The sequence below is a fragment of the Hemiscyllium ocellatum genome, chromosome 35, assembly GCF_020745735.1.
Source record: "Hemiscyllium ocellatum isolate sHemOce1 chromosome 35, sHemOce1.pat.X.cur, whole genome shotgun sequence".
Lineage (NCBI taxonomy): Eukaryota > Metazoa > Chordata > Chondrichthyes > Orectolobiformes > Hemiscylliidae > Hemiscyllium > Hemiscyllium ocellatum.
In genome coordinates this window covers 36283268-36311060 of record NC_083435.1, presented here as the reverse complement: position 1 = coordinate 36311060, position 27793 = coordinate 36283268, and the positions used below count along the sequence as shown (strand labels likewise).

Genomic DNA, 27793 nt, shown 5'->3' with positions numbered 1-27793 from the left:
AAAGGAAATTATGTCATGTCAGTATTTGTAATTTGTGACACTCCTTTATTTATTAATTTGATACATAATGCTCCGAATTATCAGTTCTGTTTCATTTTGTTGCAAATTAACAGAATGCAACTCCAGCCCCTCTCAACAACTGGATGGCAGTGTTTCACAGTCCTGTCTATTAATGTCCTCCTTCTTCACTTTATATGTCTTAAATTCCATAAGAAGCATCAATTTCCAATTTAAAATCATGTGGAAATATTGGAATTACATTTTCTGGAAGCAAACCAGGCATTTACCTTTACTTTATGAAAAGATGCTTAATTGTTTATAGTTCTAGCACCATCTGGATGTACATCTCCCTCAGCCCCTCCTTTTCCAGGAGTGATGATTACATGCTGAAGTCCAGGATAAGGGATTCTGTTCTATCTGTGGGCCAGGCTCCATTGCCAAGTATTATCCAATTACTGTCACATACTGACTTGTACAGATTGGTAGAGGCACTCCTGGAGTAGTCTTTAGTACTGAGCATGAGGGAAAGTAAATGCATTTCAAGCTGTTCATACTGAAACAGTAACATTACACATCACTTGTCAAGGTGAGACACTCTCAGCCTCCCCAGTCAGTGACTCTCTCCACAGCTTTGTCCAGGCAGTTAACTGTAAATAAAAATGATTCAAGCTTGATTAAATCACCTGTTTTATTGATAAGCAGATAATAAATGATTACAATTTTACAATTGGATAGCAAATCACTTGATGAAATACAGAAGCACTTGTTGCAAATCTCGTAGATAAGTCCATTCAAACAAGATTAATCATAATGCATACATTTGTTCAGTATTTAATTCAAATTCCACACTATTGTAAAAGGTAATTCAGAATAAAACCTGAGGAAAAAAGTGGTCATGCGAATTTAAAATTTTAAAAAGATGATAATGTTCTTACAAATCATCGTCCAATAATTGAATACAAGCATCTAAAATGTATTATTTTATTGATTCAGAATGTTTTCTTCGAATGAAATGTTAACATAATTAAAGGAAAAGTTGTGTATATATGTTAATGTCATGGTTAGTTCCTCTGTCTTTTATTTAGGTAGTCATTGTGTAGTTTATTCTTTTTATCTGAAAAGGACTAGTAATTAATTGGCTAGATATGTGTCAGTATTCAGGGGTCAGGCTGAACTAGAGAGTCATTGCAATATATGAGAGAACCAATCTAAACAAATTCTTGTGAACAAGTGAGCATGGCAAATACTAAACAAAAATTTGTCATCTTTAAAAGTTTAAGAGGTGATTAATTCTAACATCTGGAAACAAAGAAGACAGAATACATGGCATAGTGGCAGTGAGTGACTGTGAGTAAGCCTAAACCATATTAAATGGTTTCGGGAAGGCACGGTGGCTCAGTGGTTAGCACTGCTGCCTCACAGCGTCAGGGACCCAGGATTGATTCCAGCCTCGGGTGACTGTGTGGAATCTTCATGTTCTCCCCGCGGCTGTGTGGGTTTACTTTGGATGTTCCAGTTTCCTCTCACAGTCCAAATATGTGCAGGTTAGGTGGATTGGCCATGTTAAATTGCCCATAGTGTTCAGGGATGTGTAGGTTCGATGCCTTAGTCAGGATAAGTATAGAATATAGGGTAGGGGACCGAGTGGGATACTCTTCAGGGGGTTGGTGCGGACTTGTTGGGCCAAACAGCCTGTTTCCACACGGTAGGGATTGTATTCCAAATTAACTCAACACTGGTTTGGAGAATCAACCTACATTTATGCCAGGATGAAAGCACCTTGAATAGTGCAGTTTTGTAAATCTAGCACATTGATAGAGATGGCAATGAATGCACCGCTACAGCTCAAAATAAATCAGAAAGCTGATTATATCTCAGTGGCATTCAAACATTTTTAAAATAGACTACATTCAGTAGTTTCCTAAAAAGCACAAGCAATAGAGACAGAGTTGAGCAGATTCTTTGACTTGATCCATTACAGAACTTCCTTATATTAAATGTGTCAAAACACACAGCAAACCTGTTGGAGGGGATGAAGGAAGTTGAGAGTGCTAGTTGTCAGTTTCCTGACAGAAGTTTCAATCAATTCCGAAAGGTGTTCTGGCAGTAGTTAAGTCTATTATATTCCTCTCGAAAGAAACCTGTCCCCTGACAATAGGCGCTTATAGCAAGGGGACTGGCAGTGCCCTTGTAAAAGAGAGCAATTTAGCAGCATTGACATCCAACACTCCATCCTTGGCTCAGATCAGATATGCTGATTAAAAAAAAGCACTTTTATGGACTTGAAAATTTCCATGTTGATATCCACGTCAGAAAGTTCATGGTGGAGAGTGATAAATGGATCAAACCTACAAGAAAGCACCAGCAAGGTGCCTAATGTTATTCTTGTGGTCTGAGTTACAATTCCAATCTAAAATACAATCCAGGAAGAGAAATGGAGCTGGCACAGTTCTCAGTTGCTGCCACAGGAGAAACATGGGATAGAAGATATAGCAAAGTAATCTCTATGAGGTTAACTTCCAAAGGGGCCTCTACAAATTGGATGGTCTTCACCTGAACCAGCGGGGTATGAATATCCTGGGAGTGGACGGAGGCGGGATTTGCTGAGGGGAGTTTAAACTAATTCAGTGGGGGGATGGGAACCGAAATTGGAGTTTGAATATAGAGGATGTTGAGAGTAGAGAGGTCCGAAATAAGGTTTCAGGATCACATGAGGGCACCGGCAAGCAAAACATTACTTTGAAGTGTGTCTGTTACAACACCAGAAGCATCTGGAATAAGGTGGGTGAACTTGCAGCATGAATCAATACCTGGGATTTTGATATTGTGGCTATTTCAGAGACATGGAAAGAGCAGGGTCAGGAATGGTTATTGCAGGTTCCAGGGGTTTAGATATTTCAATAAGAACATTGAAGATGGTAAAAGAGGTGGTGATAGAACATAGAACATAGAACAATACAGCACAGAACAGGCCACGATGTTGTGCCGAACATTTGTCCTAGCTTAGGCACCAATCCATGTACCTATCCAATTGCCGCTTAAAGGTCACCAATGATTCTGACTCTGCCATCCCACAGGCAGCGCATTCCTTGTCCCCACCACTCTCTGGGTAAAAAACCTACCCCTGACATCCCCCCGATACCTTCCACCCTTCACCTTAAATTTATGTCCCCTTGTAACACTCTGTTATACCCAGGGAAAAAAATCTTTAACTGTCTACTCTATCTATTCCTCTATCAAGTCACTCCTCATCCTTCGCCGTTCCAATGAGAAAAGGCCTAGCACTCTCAACCTATCCTCGTACGACCTATTCTCCATTCCAGGCAACATCCTAGTAAATCTCCTCTGCACCCTCTCCAAAGCTTCCACATCTTTCCTAAAGTGAGGTGACCAGAACTGCACACAGTAATCCAAATGTGGCCTTACCAAGGTCCTGTACAGCTGCAACATCACCTCATGACTCTTGAATTCAATCCCTCTGCTAATGAATGCTAATACACCATAGGCCTTCTTACAAGCTCAATCCACCTGAGTGGCAACTTTCAAAGAGCTATGGACATAGACCCCAAGATCCCTCTGCACCTCCACCTTACTAAGAACCCTACCGTTAACCCTGTATTCCACATTCTTATTTGTCCTTCCAAAATGGACAACCTCACACTTGACAGGGTTGAATTCCATTTGCCACTCCTCAGCCCAGCTCTGCATCATATCTAAGTCCCTTTGCAGCTGACAACAGCCCTCCTCACTATCCATAACTCCACCAATCTTCGTATTGTCTGCGGCATGGTGGCACAGTGGTTAGCACTGCTGCCTCACAGCGCCAGAGACCCGGGTTCAATTCCGGACTCAGGCAGCTGACTGTGTGGAGTTTGCACATTGTCTCCGTGGGTTTCCTCCGGGTGCTCCGGTTTCCTCCCACAGTCCAAAGATATGCAGGCCAGGTAAATTGCCCGTAGTGTTAGGTTAAGGGGTAAATGTAGGGGGATGGGTGGGCTGCGCTTTGGCGGGTCGGTGTGTACTTGTTGGCCCAAAGGGCCTTTTTCCACACTGTAAGTAATCTAATCTAATCACCCTTCAACTCCCTCTTCCAATGGTGTGGCATTATTAGTCTAAGACAGTATTACGACTACAAAAGGAACATTTGAGAACTCGTCAGCTGAGGTAGTTTGGGCTAAGGTTAGAAACAGGAAAGGAGTCGTCACCCTGTTGGGAGTTTTCTATAGGCCCCCGAATTGTTCCAGAGATGGAGAGGAAAGGATAGCAAAGACAATTCTTGATAGGAGCGAGAGTGACAGGGTAGTTGTTATGGAGGATTTCAACTTGCCAAATATTGACTGGGAATTAGATGGGTCAGTTTTTGTCCAATGTCTGCAAGAGGGTTTCCTGACACAGTATATAGACAGGCCAACAAGGGACATTGGATTTGGTACTGGGTAATGAACCAGGCCAGGTATTAGATTTGGAGGTTTAGATTAGATTACTTACAGTAAACAAGTCCACACTGACCCACCGAAGCACAACCCACCCATACCCCTACATTTACCCCTTACCTAACACTACGGGCAATTTAGCATGGCCAATTCACCTGACCTGCACATCTTTGAACTGTGGGAGGAAACCGGAGCACCCGGAGGAAACCCACGCAGACACGGGGAGAATGTGTCGCCTGAGGCGGGAATTGAACCCGGGTCTCTGGCGCTGTGAGGCAGCAGTGCTAACCACTGTGCCACCGTGCCGCCCACAAATGTAGGTGAGCACTTTGGTGATAGTGACCACAATTTGGTTATGTTTATTTTTGTGGTGAAAAGGGATAGGTATACGCCTCAGAGCAAGAGTTAGAACTAGGGGAAAGGCAATTACAATGTGATTAGACAAGACTTAGGATGCATAGGATGGGAAAGGAAATTGCAGAGGATGGGCACAGTTGAAATGTGGAGCTTATTCAAGAAACAGCTACTGCGGGTCCTTGATAAGTATGTACCTGTCAGGCTGGGATGAAGTTGTTGAGCGCAGGAGTCATGATTTACGAAGGAAATTGAATCTCTTGTCAAGTGTAAAAATAATGCATTTGTTAGTATGAGATATGAGGGCTCAGTTATGGCGATTGAGAGTTACAAGGTATCCAGGAAAAACCTAAAGAGAGAGCTCAGATGAGTGAGAAGGGGACATGAGAAGTTATTGACAGATAGGATCAGGGAAAACCCTAAAGCTTTCTATAGACATATAAGGGATAAAAGAATGATTGGAGTAAAATGAGGGCCAATCAAGGACAATAGTGGGAAGTTGTGCTTGATGTTAGAGGAGATAGGGGAAGCACTAAATGAATATTTTTCATCAGGATTCACAACAGAAAAAGACAATGTTGTCAAGGAGAATACAGAGGAACAGGCTGCTAGACTAGATGGATTGTGGTTCACAAAGAGGAGGTGTTAGAACTTCTGTAAAAATAGATAAGTCCCCTGGGTCCGATGGGATTTATCCTAGGATTTGCTGGGAAGCCAGGGAGGAGGTTGTCGAGCATTTGGCTTGATCTTTATGCCGTCATTGTCGACAGGAATATTGCCAGAGGACTGGAGGATGGCAAATCTTGTTCCTTTGATCAAGAGGGGGAGTAGAGACAACCCTGGCAATTAAAGACCAGTGAGCCTGGGTAAAGGGTTGGAAAAGGTTATTAGAGATAGGATTTATAATCATCTAGAAATGAAGAAATTGATTAGGGATAGTCAACATGGTTTTGTGAAGGGTCGGTTGCGCCTCTCAAACATTATTGAGTTCTTTGAGAAGATGACCAAAAAGGTGGATATGGGTAAAGCCATTGATGTGGTGTATATGGATTTCAGTCAGGCATTTGATAAGGTTTCCCATGGGAGGCTACTGCACAAAATATGAAGGGTGATTTAGTGGTTTGGATCAGAAATTGGCTAGCTGAAAGAAGACAGAGGGTGGTGGTTGATGGGAAATGTACATCCTGGAGTTCAGTTATTAGTGGTGTACTGCAAGGATCTGTTTTGGGGCCACTGCTGTTTGTGATTTTTATAAAGGACCTGGATGAGGGTGTAGAATGATGGGATAGTAAATTTGCAGATGACACTAAGGTCAGTACAGTTGTGGATAGTGCTGAAGCATGTTGTAGGTTGCAGAGGGACATAGATAAGCTGCAGAGCTGGGCTGAGAGGTGGTAAATGGAGTTTAATGCAGAAAAGTGTGAGATGATTCACTTTGGAAGGAGTAACAAGAATACAGAGTACTGGGGGAAAGATAAGATTCTTGGTAGTGTAGACGGGCAGAGAGATCTTGTTGCGCTTGTATATAGATCCCTAAAAGTTGCCAGTTAGGTTGTTTGAACTGTTAAGAAGGCATTCGGTGTGTTAGGTTTTATTGGTAGAGGGATCGAGTTTCAGAACCATGAGGTCATGCTGCAGCAGTACAAGACTCTGATGCGGCCATGCTTGGAGTATTACATGTGTTGTGGAAGAGTTACTCAATGCTCTGTAAAAAATTACCAGGAGACACAGAAAATCCTCCACGAAATTAAACGTTAATCCTGCAAAATCAAAGCTGTAGCAGCCAGAAAAATGCCTTCCCTGACCAATTTATACAATTTGTTGGTCCCACGCTTATCGGGTAACATTGGCAGAGCCAATCATGCTGGCTTATTTTGTCTTTCCAAACCAATCATCATCTGCCACACTGGTTCCCTCCATCACACTTAACCTCTCACATTACGACACCACCATCTTCATCATTAGCTCATCTTCCAGTGATTTAACTAACCTATCACATTATCTGTCACTGGAGCCGTGTAAAGTGATCCCGGGCATGCATGGCAACACTAAATTAATTACATTACTGCCATAATAACTTCCATACGTGCAGTTCTGATAACTGCATTATAGGAAGTATTGCAAGCTTTGGAAAGGGTTCAGAGGATATTTACTAGGATTTTGCCTGGTGTGGAAGGAAGGTCTTATGAGGAAAGGTTGAGGGACTTGAGGCTGTTTTTGTTAGAGAGAAGAAGGTTGTGAGGTGACTTAATTGAGACATATAAGACAATCAGAGGGTTAGATAGAGTGGATAGTGAGAACCTTTTTCCTTGGATGGTGATGGCTAGCATGAGGTGACATAGCTTCAAATTGAGGGGTGACAGATATAGGACAGATGTGAGAGGTGGCTTCTTAATTCAGAGAGTAATAGGGCTGTGAAACGCACTGCTTGCAACAGTTGTGGACTCACCAACTTTACTGGCATTTAAATGGTCGTTGGATAGGCATATGGACAAGAATGGTATAATGTAGGTTAGATGGGCTTCAGACTGGTTTCACAGGGCCGCGCAACATCGAGGGCCGAAGGGTCTGTACTGCGCTGTAGTGTACTATGTTCTATGTTCTGTAAAGGCTCACCACTTTGTGAAGGTGACACTGCTCTGAAACTGAATCTGATTAGAGATGAGATTGAAAAGTGAAGGAGTTACAGATGCTCCCTCGGCAAGTGATCCAGGGATGGCCTGATCAGATACAGCAAATGCAGTCAGCAGTATGGCTGCTCTGGTCTATCAGTGATGACAGCTCAGTGAAAGATGGTAGTTGTGTGGCCCAGATCCGGAATAAACACACCCAATATAATGCAGGAAGAGCTTACCAGAAAACGTATGTTGAGCACGTTGGAATGGAGAAATAGAAGTGCAGAGCCAAACCAATTGTGCATTTGAAGTGCATTATAAAGTCATTGAAAATTTGGAGTCTGCGTGCAATTTATGCCAAAGAAACAGACACAGAAAAAGGGGTTGATAGCTACCAAGGTACAATCCAGACCATGACACATTGTGGGAACTGGTTTGTTCACACACAAGAAGCACACTGTCATAACGCAACTGACTACTTCAAATGTGCCCTTTTTAAAGACCCAAGAGTCACAGCAATACAAGATTGGCTTGCTGAACAACGGATCCTTGAAAGATTAATATTGGAGAAGGCATCCAATTCACATTCAGCAAGTTTGGGTTTTCACGAAACAGGATGGGTTAGACATCATTATGTGAAGATAAAATTTTGATCAGATGATCAAAAGAATCCTTGTGAAATGCTGAGACACAAAGTAAGACCCACAACTTGCCTTCTCGTCACTTTGACCCATATCCCTCCAGGCTGACATGAAACCAACTGCAGAATTGTTGAATGAAAGAAGATGTAAGACTCAGGCAAAATAATCCTCCAGGTGACCCGGGACAACAGCTGAGGGGAGGAAAGAGGAAGTTAATACTTCAACATTGATTTGCACTGTTTAAATGAGAAACTATACTTGCACAGTGACTACCAAAATGACTGGAATTGAGCAAAAGCTATCAGTGATGATGAGATACCAAGGTCATTCACTTTTACTGAAATTGCAAGCAAATAAGAAAAGACTGAGTCCATGTTCACTTAGACCAGAGCTGGAAACATGGAAAAGGCCATCAGCAATACCAGAAACACTGCTGTCCAAGGAGGGAACTTTAACAAGATCAGTGCAAGGACACAGCATGAGCAACAGCGAACACGCTCTGAGTAACATAGAAATTAAGAATAGTCTATTCAGCCCTCAAGACTGCTCCATCATTCAATTTGATCCTGGATGATCCTCTATTCCAATGTCACACTCCCAGCTTCTACCTCAGCCTCTTAATGTCTTTAAAATCGAAAATGGTATCCACATGCATTTTATCTCCTTGGCAACATTCCAATGAACTGCTGAGAACAACAAGGCCAAATCACAAGATGGAGACAGAGGTACCTAAGTGATGCCATGAATAATATTGACCGAAAAGAATGGACATTATAAAAAAGTTCTAGAAGGGTTTTTTTTTCCAAATATCAAGTGACAGTCTACCTGAGTTTTGGAAAAGTGACTGTGGCTCCTATTGTGAGCAGAGTTGCCTGAAGTTGATCTTTGGATAAATATGGCTAAATTCTTGAAATTGGAGTGAAGCAGAAAATCATTTTTTCTTTTGCACACTCAGCAATGGAGACGGCCTCCTCAGTAGGAGAGAACTTGGCCATTTGTGACCGTCACTAGGATTGGGATTTTGCGATGAGCCCACAAGAAGCAGTCTGGTCTATAGTGTGTCTTTATGCAACTGACTGTAAAGCAGATTCAACAGTGAGTGCCTCACAGTTGAGGTCATATGGCAATGGAAAGCCTGAAGGCACATTTATGTACATTGCAAAGAGATGTTGTCTGCCATATCTTTGCCAAACTTGGTCAGGATAGAATCAGAAACCTATTTTTGTGGTTGGTATGTGTAATTAGATAGAAATCCTCTTGCTACAGGGATGTGAATGTAAAGCAAACCACATTCTCTGTCTCTGGATCCAATACTTCTCAATCCTTGATCTCTCAATGTATTGATCATGTGCTATCATGGGATGAATATGCCTTTTCCCCGATCACCTGCTGTAGTCCCAGTCCAACAGCTATGTCCTTTAGAGCTTGATCTGGAGTGATGCTGACCAGTGGCATGTTGAAATACTCCATCCAAAATATATATGCCCTTGCACCCTGCACTGTTTTCTCCAAGTGCTGCTCAACATGTAGGACCACTGATTTATCAGCTAAGGAAGATTCCAGTGGCATCATTAGACCATCACCCACCCAACAAGATGAACTTAAACCTACAACTCAAACTGTCAAGATGGCAACCACACTCCGGCCACTGGGATCATATTCCAAGCAGTAAAAATCCATAGGGAAATACAACATTTTGAATGGCCTTATAATAGATATTGTCTCCATTGGTGGGAAATCTAGGACAAGTGGGCACAGTTTCAGGAGCAGAGCACAATCACTTAGGACAGAAATCATTACTAACTTCTTCAGTGTTGTGAATCATAGAAATCCTCAGTCAATACAATTTAAGATTGCAATACAGATGTTTGGTTTATTCTGAGAATTGCATGATCTGGGGAGTAAATACGAAAGTTTAAACAAAGCTGGATGTCAGTCATGATGACAGTTAATTGTGAAGATGGTTGGATAGGTTTTATGTTCTGCTCCTTCTGCTATTTTTTATGTTATTAACTGAAGCATTTTCAAACCAGGAGATCTGCCAGTAAACACCTCACTCTCCCAACAGGAAGGAACTGGAATGAGGAATTTAAATTGTTGAAGTCGATATGAAGTGAGATTGTAATCGTTCCCATTTTGGTTACAGTTGGATGGAATTGGTTTAATCAGTGAAGTAGACTTAGGAATTTTATTTTTGGAAAGAAAGTTTTTTATATGAATAGAGGGAAGCTTTACTCTTCAGAACATTCATAACTGAATGACATCATATGTTAATCAGACTTTCCATCATGTTTATCTTTCTCCTGAGCACTCTGGAGCCAACTGCACACGGCAGAAATCTTTTCACTCAATCTTTCCCTAAGGTCTTTCTTTTCATCTTCACCTTTGTCTTTGTATCTGTTTGGATTCTCGTTCCTAGCTACTGTTGCCATTATCTCAGCCCTTTGTTTGAGTTCCTTCAATGACTGGATTCTCTCCATGTATCCAGGCTTTGCCTCCTCTTTCTCAGATTGAATCAGCAGCTCAATGTAATCTGCAGTTGATGATGGGTTTGGTCTGAGAGCTATTTCCTCAAGTCGTGAAATACACTTGGATGATGTTTCAATCAACTTCGACACCACATGCCGCACCTCCTCTAACTCCTGCTGAAGTTTCTTTATGATTTTTTCTTGTGTCATCTTTTCATCAAGAGCCTTCTCATAGTTTTCCTTCAGCTCGCTGTATGTTTTTTTTACCTTTCTGGTTCCATATTCAAATCTGTAGTTTTCATTTGAATGAAAAGATGACTTGCATTTATTTGGACAGACTGTGCAGTTCCCCTTCCAGGTCATTGTCTCACAGAACCGCTTCAAAACACCACGAGCAATAGTACAGGGATAGTGACAGGTGAACTTACATTTCGAGCAGTTGCTTGCCGAATTATTGCCACTGATATCTATCCTTTTTAAAAATGGGGCAAAAACCTCATACTCAAAATCTTTATTTGCATCCAGATCGAGCTGGTGTTGGTTCAAAGCTTGTTGTGTCTTCCTGATCTCCTCCAGTTTGGTCAAACACATTTGGATTTGTAGCTGTAATCCTTCTATCGCAGCCTCCAGCTGCTGACGCTCCCTCAGGACCTCCTTTGTGTAACATAAACTCTTTGTTTCCATTTTGTTCAAAGCTGAAAAGAATTTCTCCATACTCTTTGATCCCATATTCCAGAACGTTGCATCAAAGGTATCGCTATCTTCCTCCTCCTCACTGCTACCATCAGGGTCCCTCTTGTTGACAGAGTTATCATGAGATGGTCTTTGAGCAAATATGGCTGAATTGTTGAACTTGAAATGAAGTGGGATACCTTTTTTATCTTTGGGACACGGTACCTCAGCAACGTTGATGGCCTCCAGAACAGGGGGAACCTGCCCATCTGCAAATGTCACCAGGATTCGGATGTTCTCTGCAATATCTTTACCAAAAATGGAAAGAATTGAATCAAAGATATATTTCTGTGTCGGGGTCAGACGAGCCAAAGAGGCCTGAGCAACAAAACACACGGCATCGATCTGATCAACACCATATGGGGAAGAGAAGAACTCTCGGATCTGATCAGTGATCAATTTATCTCGGGTTATCCCCCTGGTATCTCCGAATCCTGGAGTGTCGATGATAGTGAGAGAGTAATCAATCTGGAATCCTGCTCGATGGTGCAGTTCATAGGCAGTGATTGATGATGTCTGACTTTCAGCCTGGGATCTTCCTGTCTCTTCATCAATTAATTTGTATCTGAAGTTGTCCTCCCATCTCACACCCAGGATGTAGTTGACCATCCTATTGATGAGGGTTGTTTTTCCTGCTCCTGTTGCTCCAAGAACCATGATTTTCCTCACACTGTGTTTTCTAGTGGGTTTTCCAAAGGAGCATTTTACAAGGTGTCCAGCCTCATTAAGTACCTTCTTCTGTAAGGGCAGTTTGTAAATGTGAGGGTTCCCCCAGGCTGTTAATGTACATTCTATGAGAAGTTTCACAGCCAGTCTCTTTGGCTGATTCTCTGTTTGTATTAAACCCGAACCTCCTTCTCCACAGTCATTCTCTGTGTTGGAGGGAACTGCCTTTCCTTCTCTCAATCCTGTCCTGCCCTGACCATTATCAATGTTAGCTCCACCCTCAATCCCTGCAGAAAGAACAAGTCAGAATATATTAATATGGACATGAACATGGTGAAAAAGAAGAAATATTGATACAGTGCAGACCAGGTAATATCGATTCTGTGATATATTTGTGCTTTACCTGTCCTGATATTCAACAATGACACGACAGAATAGAGAAAAAAACTGAGGATCACATGAGTTGACAGAAGTTAATGAAACATCACTCAGTGGATCACATTAAATGACAGAAATTAATAGAAAATGATATGGTATGGATCATATGATCAGACAGAGATTAGTGTTCGTTGTTCTCCAGTTAGATGTGTTATTACCTGAGATCAGACAGTCAGATTGGCCGGCGTTTAGCTTTGTCTGTTGGAAATAATTGCCCCAACCTGTCTTTTTCCCCTCTGCTTTTCTGTGACTCATTGTTCTACGCAATCCAATCCAGTGTCACCTGAAATTGAAGATTGCAACTTGATATCTGTCACACACAGTCATATAAACTCAAACTAGAGCTTAGACTTTCTCAAACGAGAAGCTACATGAGATGTGGTCCATGTCGGGTCTCGGAATGGGATTGCAAATCACTTTAAAACGCAAGACTGTGATAGGAAAGGGCAGGATGCTAAGTTGTTTAAAATATGAGCTGAAATGAAACAGATCCTTTCTCAGAACAAGATTAATATTAAACAAAAACAGGGAATGCAGGGTGAAAGATCAAAGACAGATTCATAACCAGTCATAGTGGCACCAAAATCACACATGGTGCAAAATGTTGCTGCTGGGAAAATATGAAATATGTTGTATCCATTGACAGTCTGTGCAGGATCAATTGATGGTCTGTGTTGTATCCACCTTCATATTGACGATACCCTCCATCATGTCATATGGCACAGCCAACATGGAATAGTCTTCTAGCAAATCTGACAACTTCAACCTGGGCTCCCTGAGGAGGTGTGAGCCAGTAGCAGCAGCTGAATTAGACACAACCACAATCTGTGAGCTCATGGCCCCCCTGGACCAGAGTATTAATCCTGGTTTACTGAGCAATGTCGGAGGGCTTGCCATGAGCAACACCAGGAATACACAGATGGGAGATGTCAACCTGGGGAGGCAATGATGCAAGAGAACTGACACACTAAACAGCTTGAGACAGAGCTAAGTGATCCCATAACCAACAGATCAAATCTAAACTCCCATCACATCCAGTTGTAAATGCTGGTGGACAAACAGAAAACCAACAGTTAGAGGAGGAGGCAGATATACCCAGACCCTGACTGAATGGTCACCCACAGGCCCTGGTTAATGCTCAGGGGCATGGGTCTGAATTTCAGCATTGCAGCTGGCAGAATTCCAATGTAATTAAGAAACCAGGAATGATCAGTGAATGGAATATCTCTGAGCATGGAAGAAGGAAGAGGAGGCCACTCAGCCCTTTGCACTTGCTCCACCATTCAATAAGATCAGGGTTGGTCTGATTTTAACCTCGGCTCGACATTCCTGTACATCCCCGATAATCTTCCATCCCCATCATCATCAGGCACCTATCTCACTTTGTATGGAAAATATTTCAAGGTTCTGCACCCACTGCTGTTTGAGGAAGGGAGTTACAAACACTCACACCCCTCTGAAGGAAATAAGTGCTTTGTTTTAAACAACGACACCCAGTTCTAGATTCTCCCACAAGAGAAAACACCTCAGTCAAATTCCTGCAGTACTTGCATTTCCATTACATTATTTCTGACTCTTCTAGACTTCCAAGGGTTAGGATTAGCCTGTGTAGCCTTTCCCATAAGGCAATCCACTCATTCCAGGTATTGGTCTGGTAAACCTTCTCTAAGCTGCTTCCAACATTAACATGAATGGCAAGTACAGTGATCAGCATTGTACACAGTACTCGAGATACAGTCTTACCATTGCCCTGTATAACTGAAGCACAGCCTCCCAACTCCTCACAATCAGCTGCCACATTCTATTAGTTTTTCTGATTACTTATTCCTGCATATTTATATCCTGGGATTCATGCATTAGAACACCAGATCCATCTGCATTTCAGACTTCTGCAACATCTCATCATTTAGATATATGCTTCTTTTTTATTCTTTCTGTCAAACTGAATAATTTCACATTTTTCGGCATGGTAATCCATTTGCCAAACAATTATCCATTCCCTTTACTTATCTACATCCCATTGTAGATTCCTTATGACATCTTCACAACTCATTTTCCTCACTATATTTTCTTGTCAGCAAATTTAGCGACCATACCTTTGACCCTCGATCCATATCGTTTATTTCAATTGGAAAGAGCTCAAGCCCCATTGGCACATCACTCGTGACATCATGCCAAATTGAGAAAGATTGACTTATTCCTACTCTCTGCTTCCTGGTAGACAGCCAATCTACAATCCATGTTACTCTTGACATCAGAAGATTTTATATTCTTCTTTCACCTTTGATGTGATGCTTTATTAACTGCCTCTGGAAATTTAAATACAGTACATCTACATGTTCCTGTATTTCTCCAGTGTAAGTTACTTTTCCGGAAAACTCCAATAAATTAGTTAAACATGATTTCCTTATGACAAAACTATATTTGCTCTGCCTGATTACCTCAAATGTTTCTAAAGTACCCTGTTGTACCACCCTTAAATATTAATTTTAAACGTTCTCCCTGTGACTGTTGAGCTCAGTGTAAGTTGCTCAGTTTTCTGATTTCTGGCTCCCTCTCTCCCTTATTGTATAAAGGAGTTGAGTTTGCCATTTGATAATTTAAAGGAACCTAGCCTAAATCTAATGAGATTTCGGAAATTAAATCTGATGTGTCCGCTATCGCACAAGTTAATTCTTTTGAGACCATAGAATGAAATTCATCAGGATCTGTTTGACTTTTGTTTGTCGTTTGTACAAATGATTTGGATGAGAACAGAGGATTCATGATGAGTAAGTTTGGAGATGACACCAAAATGAATGATATAATGTTTCGTGAAGATGGTCATCTAAGATTACAAAGGGATCTTGATCAATTGGGACAATAGTCTGTGGATAAATTTGGATAAATGTGAGGTCGTGCATCTTGGCAAAACAAACAAGGACTGGACTTATGCAAATAATGCCAGGGCCCTGGGTAATGTTGAAAAGCACCAATCAGAGAAGGGGCCATACCTAACCTTACATTGCCCAAAGTGCCTGGCCAGGAGATTGACCCTTTTCAGTTGGACACGATTTGGGAAATAGTGATCACAACTTCTTTTGTTTGAAGGTAGCTGTGAATAAGGGTAAATTCAGGACCTTAAGGGAAGGCACTAAATTGGGGAAGGCAAATTACAGCCATATTGGGCTGGAGCTAGGGAGTGTAAATTGGGAGGAGGTGTTATCAGACAGGTCCATATTTGGCATGTGGGGGTTGTTTAAAGACCTGCTGGGGAGAGTTCAGAACCAGCATGTTTCTGTAAGGAGAAGAAAGTGAGGACTGTCAATACTGGGGAGTCAGAGTCAAGAAATGTGGTGCTGGAAAAGCACAGCAGGTCAGGCAGCATCCTAGCAGCAGGACGGTCGACATTTCGGACATAAGCCCTTCGTTTCTAAAAGGAAGAACAATAAGGAGACAAGGTAAGGGACCCTTGGATAACGACGAAGTTTGGGAATTTAGTCAAAAGGTAAAAAGAAGCCGATGCAGGATTTAGGAAGCTGATATCATGATGAATATTTTTAAAAAAACAGAAAAGAACTCAAGTTGTGAATTAGGAGAGCAAGAAGGGTCCATGAAATGATATTGGCAAGTAGGATTAAAGAGAGTCCCAAGACATTCTGGAGGCACATTAAAAACAGAGGGACAACTAGCAAGAAGGTAGGGCCACTTAAATAAAGGAGGGAACTTGTGCTTGCAGGCAGAGGAGGTGGGTGAGATCCTGAATGAGTACCTTGTGTCAATATTCACCCAGGAGAAGAATATGAGGATATTGAGATTTGTGTGGAGAATGCTAATATGCTAGATCATTTTGAGATCAACAAGGAAGTGGTGTTGGGTCTCTCAAAGGAGCATTAAGATGGATAAGTCACCACCACCTAATGGTATCTCTCTCAGGTTATTGAGAGAGACAAGAGAGGAGATTGCCAGAGCCTTGACCAAGATCTTCGTATCCTCACTAGCCACTGGAGAGGCCCTGACTATTGTCGAGCAGCTAATGTTGTTCCTCTGTTCAAGAAGGGAAATATAGATAATCGAGGGAACTATAGACTGGCATGTCTCTCATCAGTGGTTGGGAAGCTATTGGAGAGAATCCTTATGTGTAGGATTTACATGCATTGGAAAATCATGGCCAAATTAGGAACAGTCAGCATGGCTTTGTGTAGGGCCGGTCATGTCTAACTGACTTGATTAACGTTTTTGAGGTTGGAGCAATGGATTTTGTCTACAGGGATTTTAGTAAGGCTGTTGACAATTTTTCTCTTGGTAGGCTCATCTAGAAGATTAAGATGCAAAGGATTCACAGTGACTTGGCTGTGTGGATTCACAATTAACTTACCTATACAAGACAGAGTGTAGTAGTGGAAGGGTGTTATTCAGGCTGGAGGTCCCTGACCAGTGGTGTTCTGTTGGGATCTGTACTGGGATCTTGTGGTATACCAAAGATTTGGATGAAAATGTAGATGGATGGTTTAATAAGTTTGTCAATTATTTAAAAATCAGTGGAGTTGTGGATAGTATAGAAGGTTGTCAAAGGATATTTTGGGATATAAATCAGTTGCAGATATGGGTGAGGAAATGGCAGATGGAGCTTAATCCAGGTAGGTGTGAAGTGCTGCATTTTGGGAGATCAAATGTTCAAGTAAAGTATACAGATAATGGCAGGGTCCTGAACAGTATTGATATACAGAAGGATCTTGGGGTTCAAGACCTGAAAGTGGCCACATAAGTAGATACTGTGGTAAAGAAGGTGTTTGGCATGCTTGTCTTTATTGGTCAGGGAATGAAGTACAGGATGTCATGTTGCATCCTTATACAATTTTGGTTCAGCCACACTACAGGTATTGCATTCAATTCTCGTCACCACATTACAGGAACGATTTGGTAGCTTTGGAGAGGGTGCAGAAGTTTACCAGGATGTTGCCTGGATTAAAGGGTATGAGCTATAAGGAGAGGCCAGAAAAACTTGGGTTGTTTTCTCTGAAGCAGCAGAGGCTGAGGGGAGAATCGATAGAAGTCGACAAAGTTATGAGATTCATAGACAGAGTTGGCAGTTAGATTATTTTCTCACATTTAAGGTGAGAGGCAGATAGTTCAATTGAGATGAGAGGGGCATTTTTTTATCGAGTGGTAGGAGTCTGGAACATGTTGCTAAGGGTTGTGGCTACAACAGATCAATCAGGGCATCTAAGGGACTTTAAGATAAGGACTTGAATACACCTGGACCATGGGCAGGAAGAAGGACTTGGTTTAATTTGATGTTAGGTTTGGCACAACATTTTGGGCTGATGGGCCCATTCCTGTGCTGTTTAATGGAGTGACCTCGGGGTTCAGGTACCTAATTGTTTGAAATTTGCATCATAGGTGGGCATGGTGGTGAAGAAGGCATTTAGCTTCCTTGCCTTCATTGCTCAGACCTTTGAATATAGGAGTTTGGACATCATGTTGAGGTTGTACAGGAAGTTGGTGAGATTTCTTCTGGAGTACTGTGTCCAGTTCTGGGTGCCCTGTCATAAGAAGTATATTAGTAAACTGGACAGAGTCCAGAAAAGATTTAACAGGATTTTGCTGGGAATGGAGAATTTGAGATATAAAAACAGACTGGACTGACTGGGACCTTTCCTCATTGGAGCATTGGTGGCTGAGGGGTGACCTTATTGAAGTTTACAAAATCTTGAGAAGCATAAATGAGTTGACTGACAATGTTTTTTTCATGAGGGTAAGAGAGTTCAAAACTAGGAGGCATATTTTTATGTGAGAGGAAAAAGATTTAAAAAGGAGATGAGGGGCAATATTTTTAAACAAAGTGGTTCGTGTGTAATGAAGTGCCAGAGAAAATTATGGATGTGGACGTAGTGATAACATTTAAGAGACAATTGGATAATTCCTGAACAGGAATGTTTGGAGGGATATGAGCCAAGTGCAGGCTGGTGGGACTACTCGGGTTCAGGAATATAGTCAGTGTGTACTGGCTGGAACAAGGGGTCTGGTTCTGTGCTGTATGGCTCTGTGATTCTCTGCTCTGCTGGTTATAATTTTCTGGTGTTCTTCCCTCCCTATTAATCCCTGATTTACAGCTGTTTCTGGGATGCTAATTGAATCCTCTTTAATGAAGCCTGATGCTAAATATCTGTTCAATTTATCTTTTCTCCTCTATAACATATTCGCCAAACTCAATGTCTAATGGATCAACACTCACATTGTTCGATATTCTTCAAATATCTAAAGAAATGTTGCAATCAGTTTTTATATTTTTGGCTGACTTTCTCTCATACTCTAACTTTTCCTTCTCTATTAATTATTTTTTAATATTTTGCTTTAATTTATATTTTGACCAGCTATAAATAAAGGGGAACCTTTTCCCTGTAGAGGAGCTGGCTAAGAAAAGGTTTGGTTGGAGGGTGACTGTCTGGGAGAGTGAGAGTAATAGCTCCCCTTGTGGTGATAAAGAGGCCATGACAGAGAGAGAGAGAGAGACTTGAGAGAAGCACCATGGATCCATGGAGAGACTGGGCATTGTGTAAGGCTGGATACAGTTCCTCAATTTGTAACAAACCACTTCTTGCACTAAACTTGCTGAGGATCATGTAACCTCTCCTCAAGAACTAATTAAATCTACAACAATACCATCCTCCCAGAGGAAGGAAAACTTTATCCCACAGATTTCTGGTCCAAGATAGTGGTACAATAGGGCTCCTGTGCTGGAACTCATCCACTCTGACCCATTTACTTTTTCTTTCTGTATTCCCCCTCGAGACATTTTTTAAAACTGGATTACCTTGTCCTGCGCTTGGATGGCATTGATGGTGGTGAAAGCCCAGGGCGTGGACTTCAGGTGGGCACAGTGCGGAGGAAAATGGGCCCAGTGTGGAGATCAGTGGGCCCAGCTCGGAGGACAGCGGGCCCAGCACGGAGGACAGTGGCCCAGTGTGGAGAACAGTGGGCCCAGTGCGGAGGACAGTGGGCCCAGCACGGAGGACAGCGGGCCCAGTGCGGAGGACAGTGGGCCCAGTATGGAGAACAGTGGGCCCAGTGCGGAGGACAGTGGGCCCAGCACGGAGGACAGCGGGCCCAGTGCGGAGGACAGTGGGCCCAGTATGGAGAACAGTGGGCCCAGTGTGGAGAACTGTGGGCCCAGCACAGAGGACAGCGGGCCCAGCAAGGAGGACAGCGGGCCCAGTTTGGAGGACAGAGGGCCCAGCACGGAGAAGGCCAAGGAATTTTTGGACTCTCTTAAATAGATTGTGAGAATTAATCTGTGTGGTTAATGATGCTGTTCTGCTCCCCCACCCCGGTTTACCCTTTATTTTTCCCTTATTTCCTTTATTGTTTAATATCATCCCTGGGAGATAGAGAGGGGGCTTATTTTGTTCTCCACTATCCAATTTCCTTTTTTTTAATAGGTCAGGCGGTTTAGTTGATTCAGGTGAGGGGGGCGTTTGCTTTGTCCTACCTTATTTCTTTCTTTTAGAGTGGGGTTTTCCCCCTTTTTTGTGTTATTATACTTGTTATTACCTGCTGAGAATGTAACTTTATAGTTTTATATGTTTATACATGGTATTATCTGTACTAAATGTATCTAGGTGTTGGTGTGGATTGGGGAGGTAGGTACTCACTGTTAACTTTAGCTTTATAGTACATTTGAATTTTTCTATTTTATTATGAGGGTGGGGCGCTAGTTGGGAGAAGATACAATGGGTTTACTAATAGGAAGTGATGCCCCCTGGAAGCAAGGGGGAAAATCTCATTTTAAATATGTTTTATATACTTTTTTAAAATTTTGAAATTTTTTTTACTATATTGGCGTGAGTGTATTAAAGAATCTTTATTTTTGTGAATTTTCTTTGGTCTCTGCTCAGGGTGTTTTGGATGGGGTTCTTCCTCCTAGAGGGTCTCAGACTTGCCTGGACAATTATGGTTAGTCATTCGATTAAATGGTGCACCTGGAATGTCAAGGGGAGTAACTCACCAAGAAAAAGGAAGAAAATATTATCAAACCTCAAAAAAGAAATGGTTGATATAGCTCTCTTACAGGAGACACATATACCGGATAAAGAACACTTGAAATTACAACAGGGAGGATTTGATCAGGCCTTCTTTTCATCTTTCAGTTCAAAAAGTAAGGGAGTAGTCATTCTCATTCGGAAGAATCTCTTTCAAAATCTTAAGTCAGATAAAAGATTTATCTGGACAGTACATACTGATTAAAACCCTTATAAATGGAGAGGAATATGGAATTTTGAATCTTTATTGTCCCCCGACGCATCTTTTCAAATTTATAGCATTCTCCAAACTGATGGCTTTCAGGGCTCGCTACACAATTACAGGGAGAGATTTTAATTGTATTATGAACCCAGAGATTGACAGGATACCCAAAGTACTGGGGATATAACCCCGCCCCCTCTGACTCATGATCATAAAAGGATCAATACAATCTTCAGAAAGCTTGACTTTGATTTGTATAAATTTCAGGATTGTGAAGATAGAGCCAAGAAGATGGAGTCCTTTTTTTAAAAGCCTGTCCTTTCCGGACTTAACCCTGGAACAGGTGTCAGTCCTGAATGCTCCCCTAACAACCCAGGAAGTACTTGAAAAATTAGGCAGCTTCAGAGCAGAAAAGCACCTGGCCCAGATGGATTTCAGGTTGAATTCTACAAAGAGTTTACAGGCATATTAGCTGGTCCACTTATGGACATGTGTAGTCAGGACTGCCTCCTGCCTTCATTGAGAGAGGTGAATATTTCTCTCATTCTCAAAAAAGGGAAAGGAACCAGAAGATTGCACATCATACAGATCAATATTTTTGCTAAATGTAGATTTTAAAATTCTTTCTAAAATATTAGCATTGAGGCTGGAGAGGGTATTGCCATATATCATCAAAGAGGATCAGACGGTGTTTATCAAGGGCCATAGATCATCTAATAATATTAGAAGGGTTTTGAATGTGAGGCCGGCACTGCGCAAATTGTATGGTTGGCTTGGTTCCTTTATCTGAAATCATAGACAGCCACTCATTAAGTTAAAGAAGCTACAGCTTCCACAAGCAAGGGGAGGGCTGGATTTTCCAGACTTTAGGAAGTATCAGCTGAGCTCTTTATTAAGCTACATAGCCGATTGAGTCTCATCTGACCCACAAGCAATCTGGCTGGACATCGAGGCTTCTCAAGCAAAGGGTCCTCTTATTAAGCTCTTATTTTTAGATAAGAGGAAAGCCATTATGGACTATTTAAAAACCCTATAGTATTAAACACCATTAAAGCCTGGAAGATAATGCAGCAAAATGAGGATAATTCACTTAAAAACTCCCCTTATACTCCAATAGTGGGGGCATGGGGTTTTCAACCAGGGCTCACAGACGCCACATTTAAATCCTGGAGGTCCAGGGGTATCTCCTGTTTAGGAAATCTGTTTGATGAGGGGGTCATGATGCCTTTTGAACAGCTGCACCAGAAATTTTGATTACCTAATGGGGACCTTTTTCGATACTTCCAAATTAGAGATTACATCCAGAAGAAGACTATGTTATTAGATAGAATTATAAATCAGATAGGGAAAGAAGAGTGCTGTGGCCAGCACTCTCTATCATTTCTTACATAATGAAGTTTCGGAAGACATGGAAGTTTGCTTAGAACATGGGATCAGGAATTGGGGTTGGAAATATTCACTGAAATGTGGGATGACATCTGGGAAAATGCCAGAAAAATCTCCATCTGTAATAGAACCCAAGCCATTCAGTTAAAGGACTCTTATAGCACTGGAATGATTGGCAAAATTTAAGGCAGGAGCATCTCCAGTGTGTCCCAAATGTAAAATAGAGTTGGGGACTCTCACACACTGCTTGTGGATATGTTATAAGATCCACAAATACTGGGTCAGAGTAGCAAATGCTTTCACAAAAATCTTGGAAGCGGAAATTAAAGTAGATCCAGTATCTCTTCTCCTGTACTTTTCGAGCCTGCCTTCCCTGGATGTGCACGGGAGGAAATTATTTTCCATTCTCTCCTTTTGTGCAAGGAAAAATATCTTCGTAAACTGGGTAGCCAAGGGCCATCCAGGACTTTCGAATTGGTATAGGTTGGTCACGGAATGTATTCCCCTTGACTTCCTTACAAATATGGTGCACCAAAAAACTGAATTATTCTATAAAATATGGCAGCCCTTCCTGAATTATATAGATACAGATATTTCAGCCATTTTGTCAAGGGCTTTCATCTAGTTGTGGTAGTGGTTCTGGCTGGTCCGGGGGCCCTTGGGGAAGGAATCCCACATGCATACGGGCTTTATTATGACTTGATATTAATTGGTTCAGAGCACGTACTTCACTATTTAATTACTATGTTATCCTTTTTTTCCTCTTGAGTAATGTAAGATATTGTATTATACGCTCTGGTTAGTTATAAGTTAGATTAGTAGTTAGTTGAGTTTTGTTTTCTCCTTTTTAAAATCTCTTCTTTTTGTTTGTTAGATTTTGGTTATTATTTATTTAATATTTAATTGTATATTAATATTTGTATTACCATGTATTATTTTGTAAGTTTGTAAAACCATGTTAAATTTTCAATAAAAATATCTATTAAAAAAGAATCTGTTCTGCACTTGTCATAAATATTCAAGCATCTATTCCCACTGTGTTTTGGGGAGAGAGTTCCAATTCCTCATGTCCCACCCAGAGGAAATGTTGTCCCCAATATTTGTTTTAAATGAACGAGCCCCTTATCTTTAAAGAACGATCTCTCATTCTCGATTCTCCCTTGAAGAGTTAAGACCCTCTCCACATCAACCTGCCAAGATCCCTCCTGATCATATCTGGTTCAATCAAGTCGCCCCCTCCAGGCCGATATAAACACCAGCAGATACAAACAGAGACTGTCCAACCTTTCTTCATCCTCACCAACCTCACAAATCCGGGTATTAGACTAATACACCTTCACTGAACGGCTTCCAATGTCTTTGTAACCTTCATTAAAGACCAATACTGTACAAAGAACTGCAGGTGTGGTTACATCAGCACCATTAATAAGTAAAGCAGAACTTGCCTTGTTTGATATTAAATTTAAAACACACATGCAAATACAGGGCTGTGGTTTTGTCATCATACACATTTCCCAAAACATTGTCTGACATAAATGTGATTTATTCACCCACTCCATAAATGGGACATACTCATGGAACTCCTGTCACACTAACACAGCCATTGTCACACTCACACACATTCTTACTGTATCACAAGAACACACCAGGCTCTTTCACACTTATACACACAAACAGGTTAACTCACTTTCAACAGGATCCCTTGACATTAAATTATTTCACTGAACTGTACATGAAGTACCTGCTTTTCCACTTGTGGGGGAATCACTGCAGTGAGTGAGGCGGCAGTGGAGTTACTGAGTCTCCCAGTCCCATTGGTCAGGGAAGGGTGAGGGGACTGATCCAAAATTATCTGTGTGTCACAACACATCAGCAACCTCAAAACGGATGTTGCTGTTACAGTCTAACCAGTGTAACTCAGAGAGAGAAAGAGCCCAGAAAAATAGGTCATATTTGGAATTTGGAATTGAGCTAGTCATACGAGTCCTCCAGGTGGAGCGATAAGAGATGAGCCGGACCAATATATTGTTTTCACCAGTTTGCTGGATATTCCATCGGGTTGTGTCACACACATTTGTATAAAAGCACAGTACAGGGGTATATGCTTCACAGTCAGACACTCATTTCCCACTCACACCCACCCAAATGGGATCTCACACACATGCAGCTGCTATTACACTGACATAACATTGATCACATTCAGCCACCCTCTCACTGTCTCACAGTAATGTAGGAGACAGCCCTCACACTCATATACACAAACAACTAAACTCACACTCACAGGTTCCCTCCCACATGAATCTATTTCACTGACCTGTACATGAAGTGTCTGTGATCCAGCTGTGGGGGAGATCACTATCGGGACTGGAGGGACCAGGGTTTTCACTGAGATCTCGGCTCTTTTTTAACAACAGCACTTGTTAGAAAACAGAAACACTGCCGAAGACTCTCGTCCTTGCAGGGAGTTCACGTCAGTCTCTGATTGTTTCAGTGACTAAATATCTTGTATCGACAGGTATTGGGATGTGGAGTCAAGCTGCAATCAGACGTAAATAAGGATTATTGACTGTGGGCACTGATATTTCTGTTACCCGACTGGAACAGTCTGAACTTGTACAGGAAATGCTGCTGCTATCTCAGAGATAGGGTGGGGTTGCAAAACATTTTACTTTCACTTTGTTCATTTGCAGTTATTCCCGACAATGAAACCGTTTCCGAGAAATGCTATAAGTTTTGTTTTTACTCACATTTCGCAATGGAGAGAGTGGCCCAATATTATTGGGTTAATTATCCACAGGCCCAGACTAATTCTCTGGGACAGAGGATCATAACTGACAACATTTATCTGATGGAATTAAAGCGAAGGAATTAAATCTATGATGTGCAGGTGCTGGTGTTGGACTGGGGTAGACAAATTTAAAAATCACACAACATCAGGTTAAGGTCCAACAGGTTTATTTGGAAGCACTAGCTTTTGGAGCGCTGCTCCTTCATCAGGTGGTATTAAATCGAGGAACTGCAGTCTGTTGTCAGAATAGTGACTGTGAAAAAGAGCACCAATTTGTGGGAAAACATTTCTTCATTGATTAAGTGTTCTTTGAGGAGGGAAATCTGCCATTCTGTCCTGGTTTGGCCCAGATGTGACTGCAGACCCACAGACACTGCTGACTCCTAACTGTCCTCTGGAATAGACACTCAATTCAGGACAATGATGTTTGGACAACAAATACATACCTTGCCTGGAACAGCCAGATCAGTGCAAACTGAACTGTTTCACTGAACATGGTGATGGGAAAGGGCCACACATGTCAACCTGTGATCTAAGGAATGAAATTGATTGTCTATCCAGTGTTGCCCAGGGCATTAGAAACAGCATCTGGTGTGCTGGGGCCTGCCATTATTAAGGATCAGGATAATTGAGGAGTCTCCTCCTGCAGTGAGTTGTTGGAGATTCCTGCCCCATTCAGGATTGGATGGAACAGGAGAGCAGAGCTTCGATCTGATTCATTGGTTGTGGAATTACTCAGCTTTGTTTATTAGATACTGCTTCCTGCTTACAATACACTCACCCTGGTTTGTACATTCACAAACAGCATGCTGGGTAATGCTGCCATCATGCTGAATGGGATAGAGTGAGGATAGAGCTACCCACTGAATACAGGCCATCCAGAACAAACTGTGGGCCATGAGCAGCAGCTGAATCAGACTCTGCAACTTCGTGGCCTGACATATCCCACACTGCACTATGACCATCGAGCCAGGGCATCAACACTCTTCAACAGGATGGCACCGGGACATGAGTAACAGGATGGGTCAGGGACATGAGTAACAGGATGGGTCAGGGACAGCAGTAACAGGATGGTGCAGGGACAGCAGTGACAGGATGGATCAGGGACAGCAGTAACAGGATGGTGCAGGGACAGCAGTAACAGGAAGGTGCAAGGACAGCAGTAACAGGATTGGTCAGGGACAGCAGCAACAGGAAGGTGCAAGGACAGCAGTAACAGGGTGGGTCAGGGACAGCAGTAACAGGTTGGGTCAGAGACAGCAATAACAGGATGGTGCAGGGATAGCAGTAACAGGATGGGTCAGAGACAGCAATAACAGGATGGTGCAGGGATAGCAGTAACAGGATGGTGCAGGGACAGCAGTAACAGGATGGAGCAGGGACAGGATTAACAGGATGCTGCAGGGACATTAGTAACAGGATGGATCAGGGACAGCAGTAACAGGATGGTGCAGGGACAGCAGCAACAGGGTGGTGCACAGACAGCAGTAACAGGATGGTGCAGGGACAGCAGTAACAGGGTGGGTCAGGGACAGCAGTAACAGGATGGTGCACGGACAGCAGTAACAGGATAGATTAGGGACAGCAGTAACGGGATGGTGCTATAACAGCAGTAACAGGATGCTGCAGGGACAGCAGCAACAGGATGGGTCAGGGACGGCAGTAACAGGATGGTGCAGGGACAGCAGTAACAAGATGGGTCAGGGACAGCAGTAACAGGAAGGTGCAGGGACAGCAGTAACAGGATGGTGCAGCGACAGCAGTAACAGGATGCTACTGGGAGAGCAGGAACAGGATGGGTCAGGGACAGCAGAATCAGGATGGGTCAGGGACAGCAGTAACAGGGTGGTGCACGGACAGCAGCAACAGGATGGTGAAGGGGCAGCAGTAACAGGGTGGGTCAGAGACAGCAGTAACAGGATGGTGCACGGACAGCAGTAACAGGATGGAGCAGGGACAGCACTAACAGGGTGGTCTGGGAAGGCAGTAACAGGATGGGTCAAGAAGGGCAGGAACGGGATGGGTCAGGGACAGCAGTAACAGGATGGTGCAGGGACAGCAGTAACAGGATGGTGCAGAGACAGTAGTAACAGGATGGTGCAAGGACAGCAGTAACAGGGTGGGTCAGGGACAGCAGTAACGGGGTGGTGCAAGGACAGCAGTAAGAGGATGGTGCAGGGACAGCAGTAACAGAATGGTGCAGGGACAGCACTAACAGGGTGGTCTGGGAAGGCAGTAACAGGATGGGTCAAGAAGGGCAGGAACGGGATGGGTCAGGGACAGCAGTAACAGGATGGTGCAGGGACAGCAGTAACAGGATGGTGCAGAGACAGTAGTAACAGGATGGTGCAAGGACAGCAGTAACAGGGTGGGTCAGGGACAGCAGTAACAAGATGGGTCAGGGACAGCAGTAACAAGATGGGTCAGGGACAGCAGTAACAGGATTGGTCTGGGACAGCAGTAATAGGATGGGTCACGGACAGCAGCAACACGATGGTGCAGGGACAGCAGTAACAGGATGGATCTGGGACAGCAGTAACAGGATGGTGCAGGGACAGCAGTAACAGGATGGTGCAGGCACAGCAGTAACAGGATGGGTAAGGAACAGCATTAACAGGATGGTGCAGAGACCGCAGTAACAGGATGGTGCAAGGACAGCAGTAACAGGGTGCAGGGACAGCAGTAACAGGATGGTGCAGGGACAGCAGTAACAGGATGGGTCAGGGATAGCAGTAACAGGATGGTGCAGGGACAGCAGTAACAGGATGGATCAGGGACAGCAGTAACAGGATGGTGCAGGGACAGCAGTAAGAGGATAGATCAGGGATAGCAGTAACAGGATGGTGCAGGGGCAGCAGTAACAGGATGGGTCAGGGACAGCAGTAACAGGGTGGTGCAGGGACAGCAGCAACAGAGTGGTGCAGGGACAGCAGTAACAGGATGGTCAGGGACAGCAGTAACAGGATGGGTCATGAACAGCAGAAACAGCATGGGTCAGGGAGAGCAGTAACAGGATGGTGAAGGGACAGCAGTAACAGGATGGTGCAGG

The 27793-nt window shown here is 42.8% G+C and overlaps 2 protein-coding genes across 3 annotated transcripts in view; both read right to left on the bottom strand.

Moving 5' to 3' along the window:
• LOC132832900 (class I histocompatibility antigen, F10 alpha chain-like) overlaps window positions 1-27793 on the bottom strand; it is a 195129-nt gene that overhangs the window by 73836 nt on the left and 93500 nt on the right. The window lies entirely within an intron of this gene.
• LOC132832899 (uncharacterized) lies at window positions 983-24353 on the bottom strand. Its single transcript, XM_060851111.1, has 3 exons — window positions 24271-24353; window positions 12506-12630; window positions 983-12196 (listed from the first exon to the last, which is right to left on the bottom strand). The coding sequence occupies exons 2-3, from the start codon at window positions 12600-12602 to the stop codon at window positions 10314-10316; spliced, it is 1980 nt and encodes a 659-aa protein (XP_060707094.1). The 5' UTR covers window positions 12603-12630; window positions 24271-24353; the 3' UTR covers window positions 983-10313.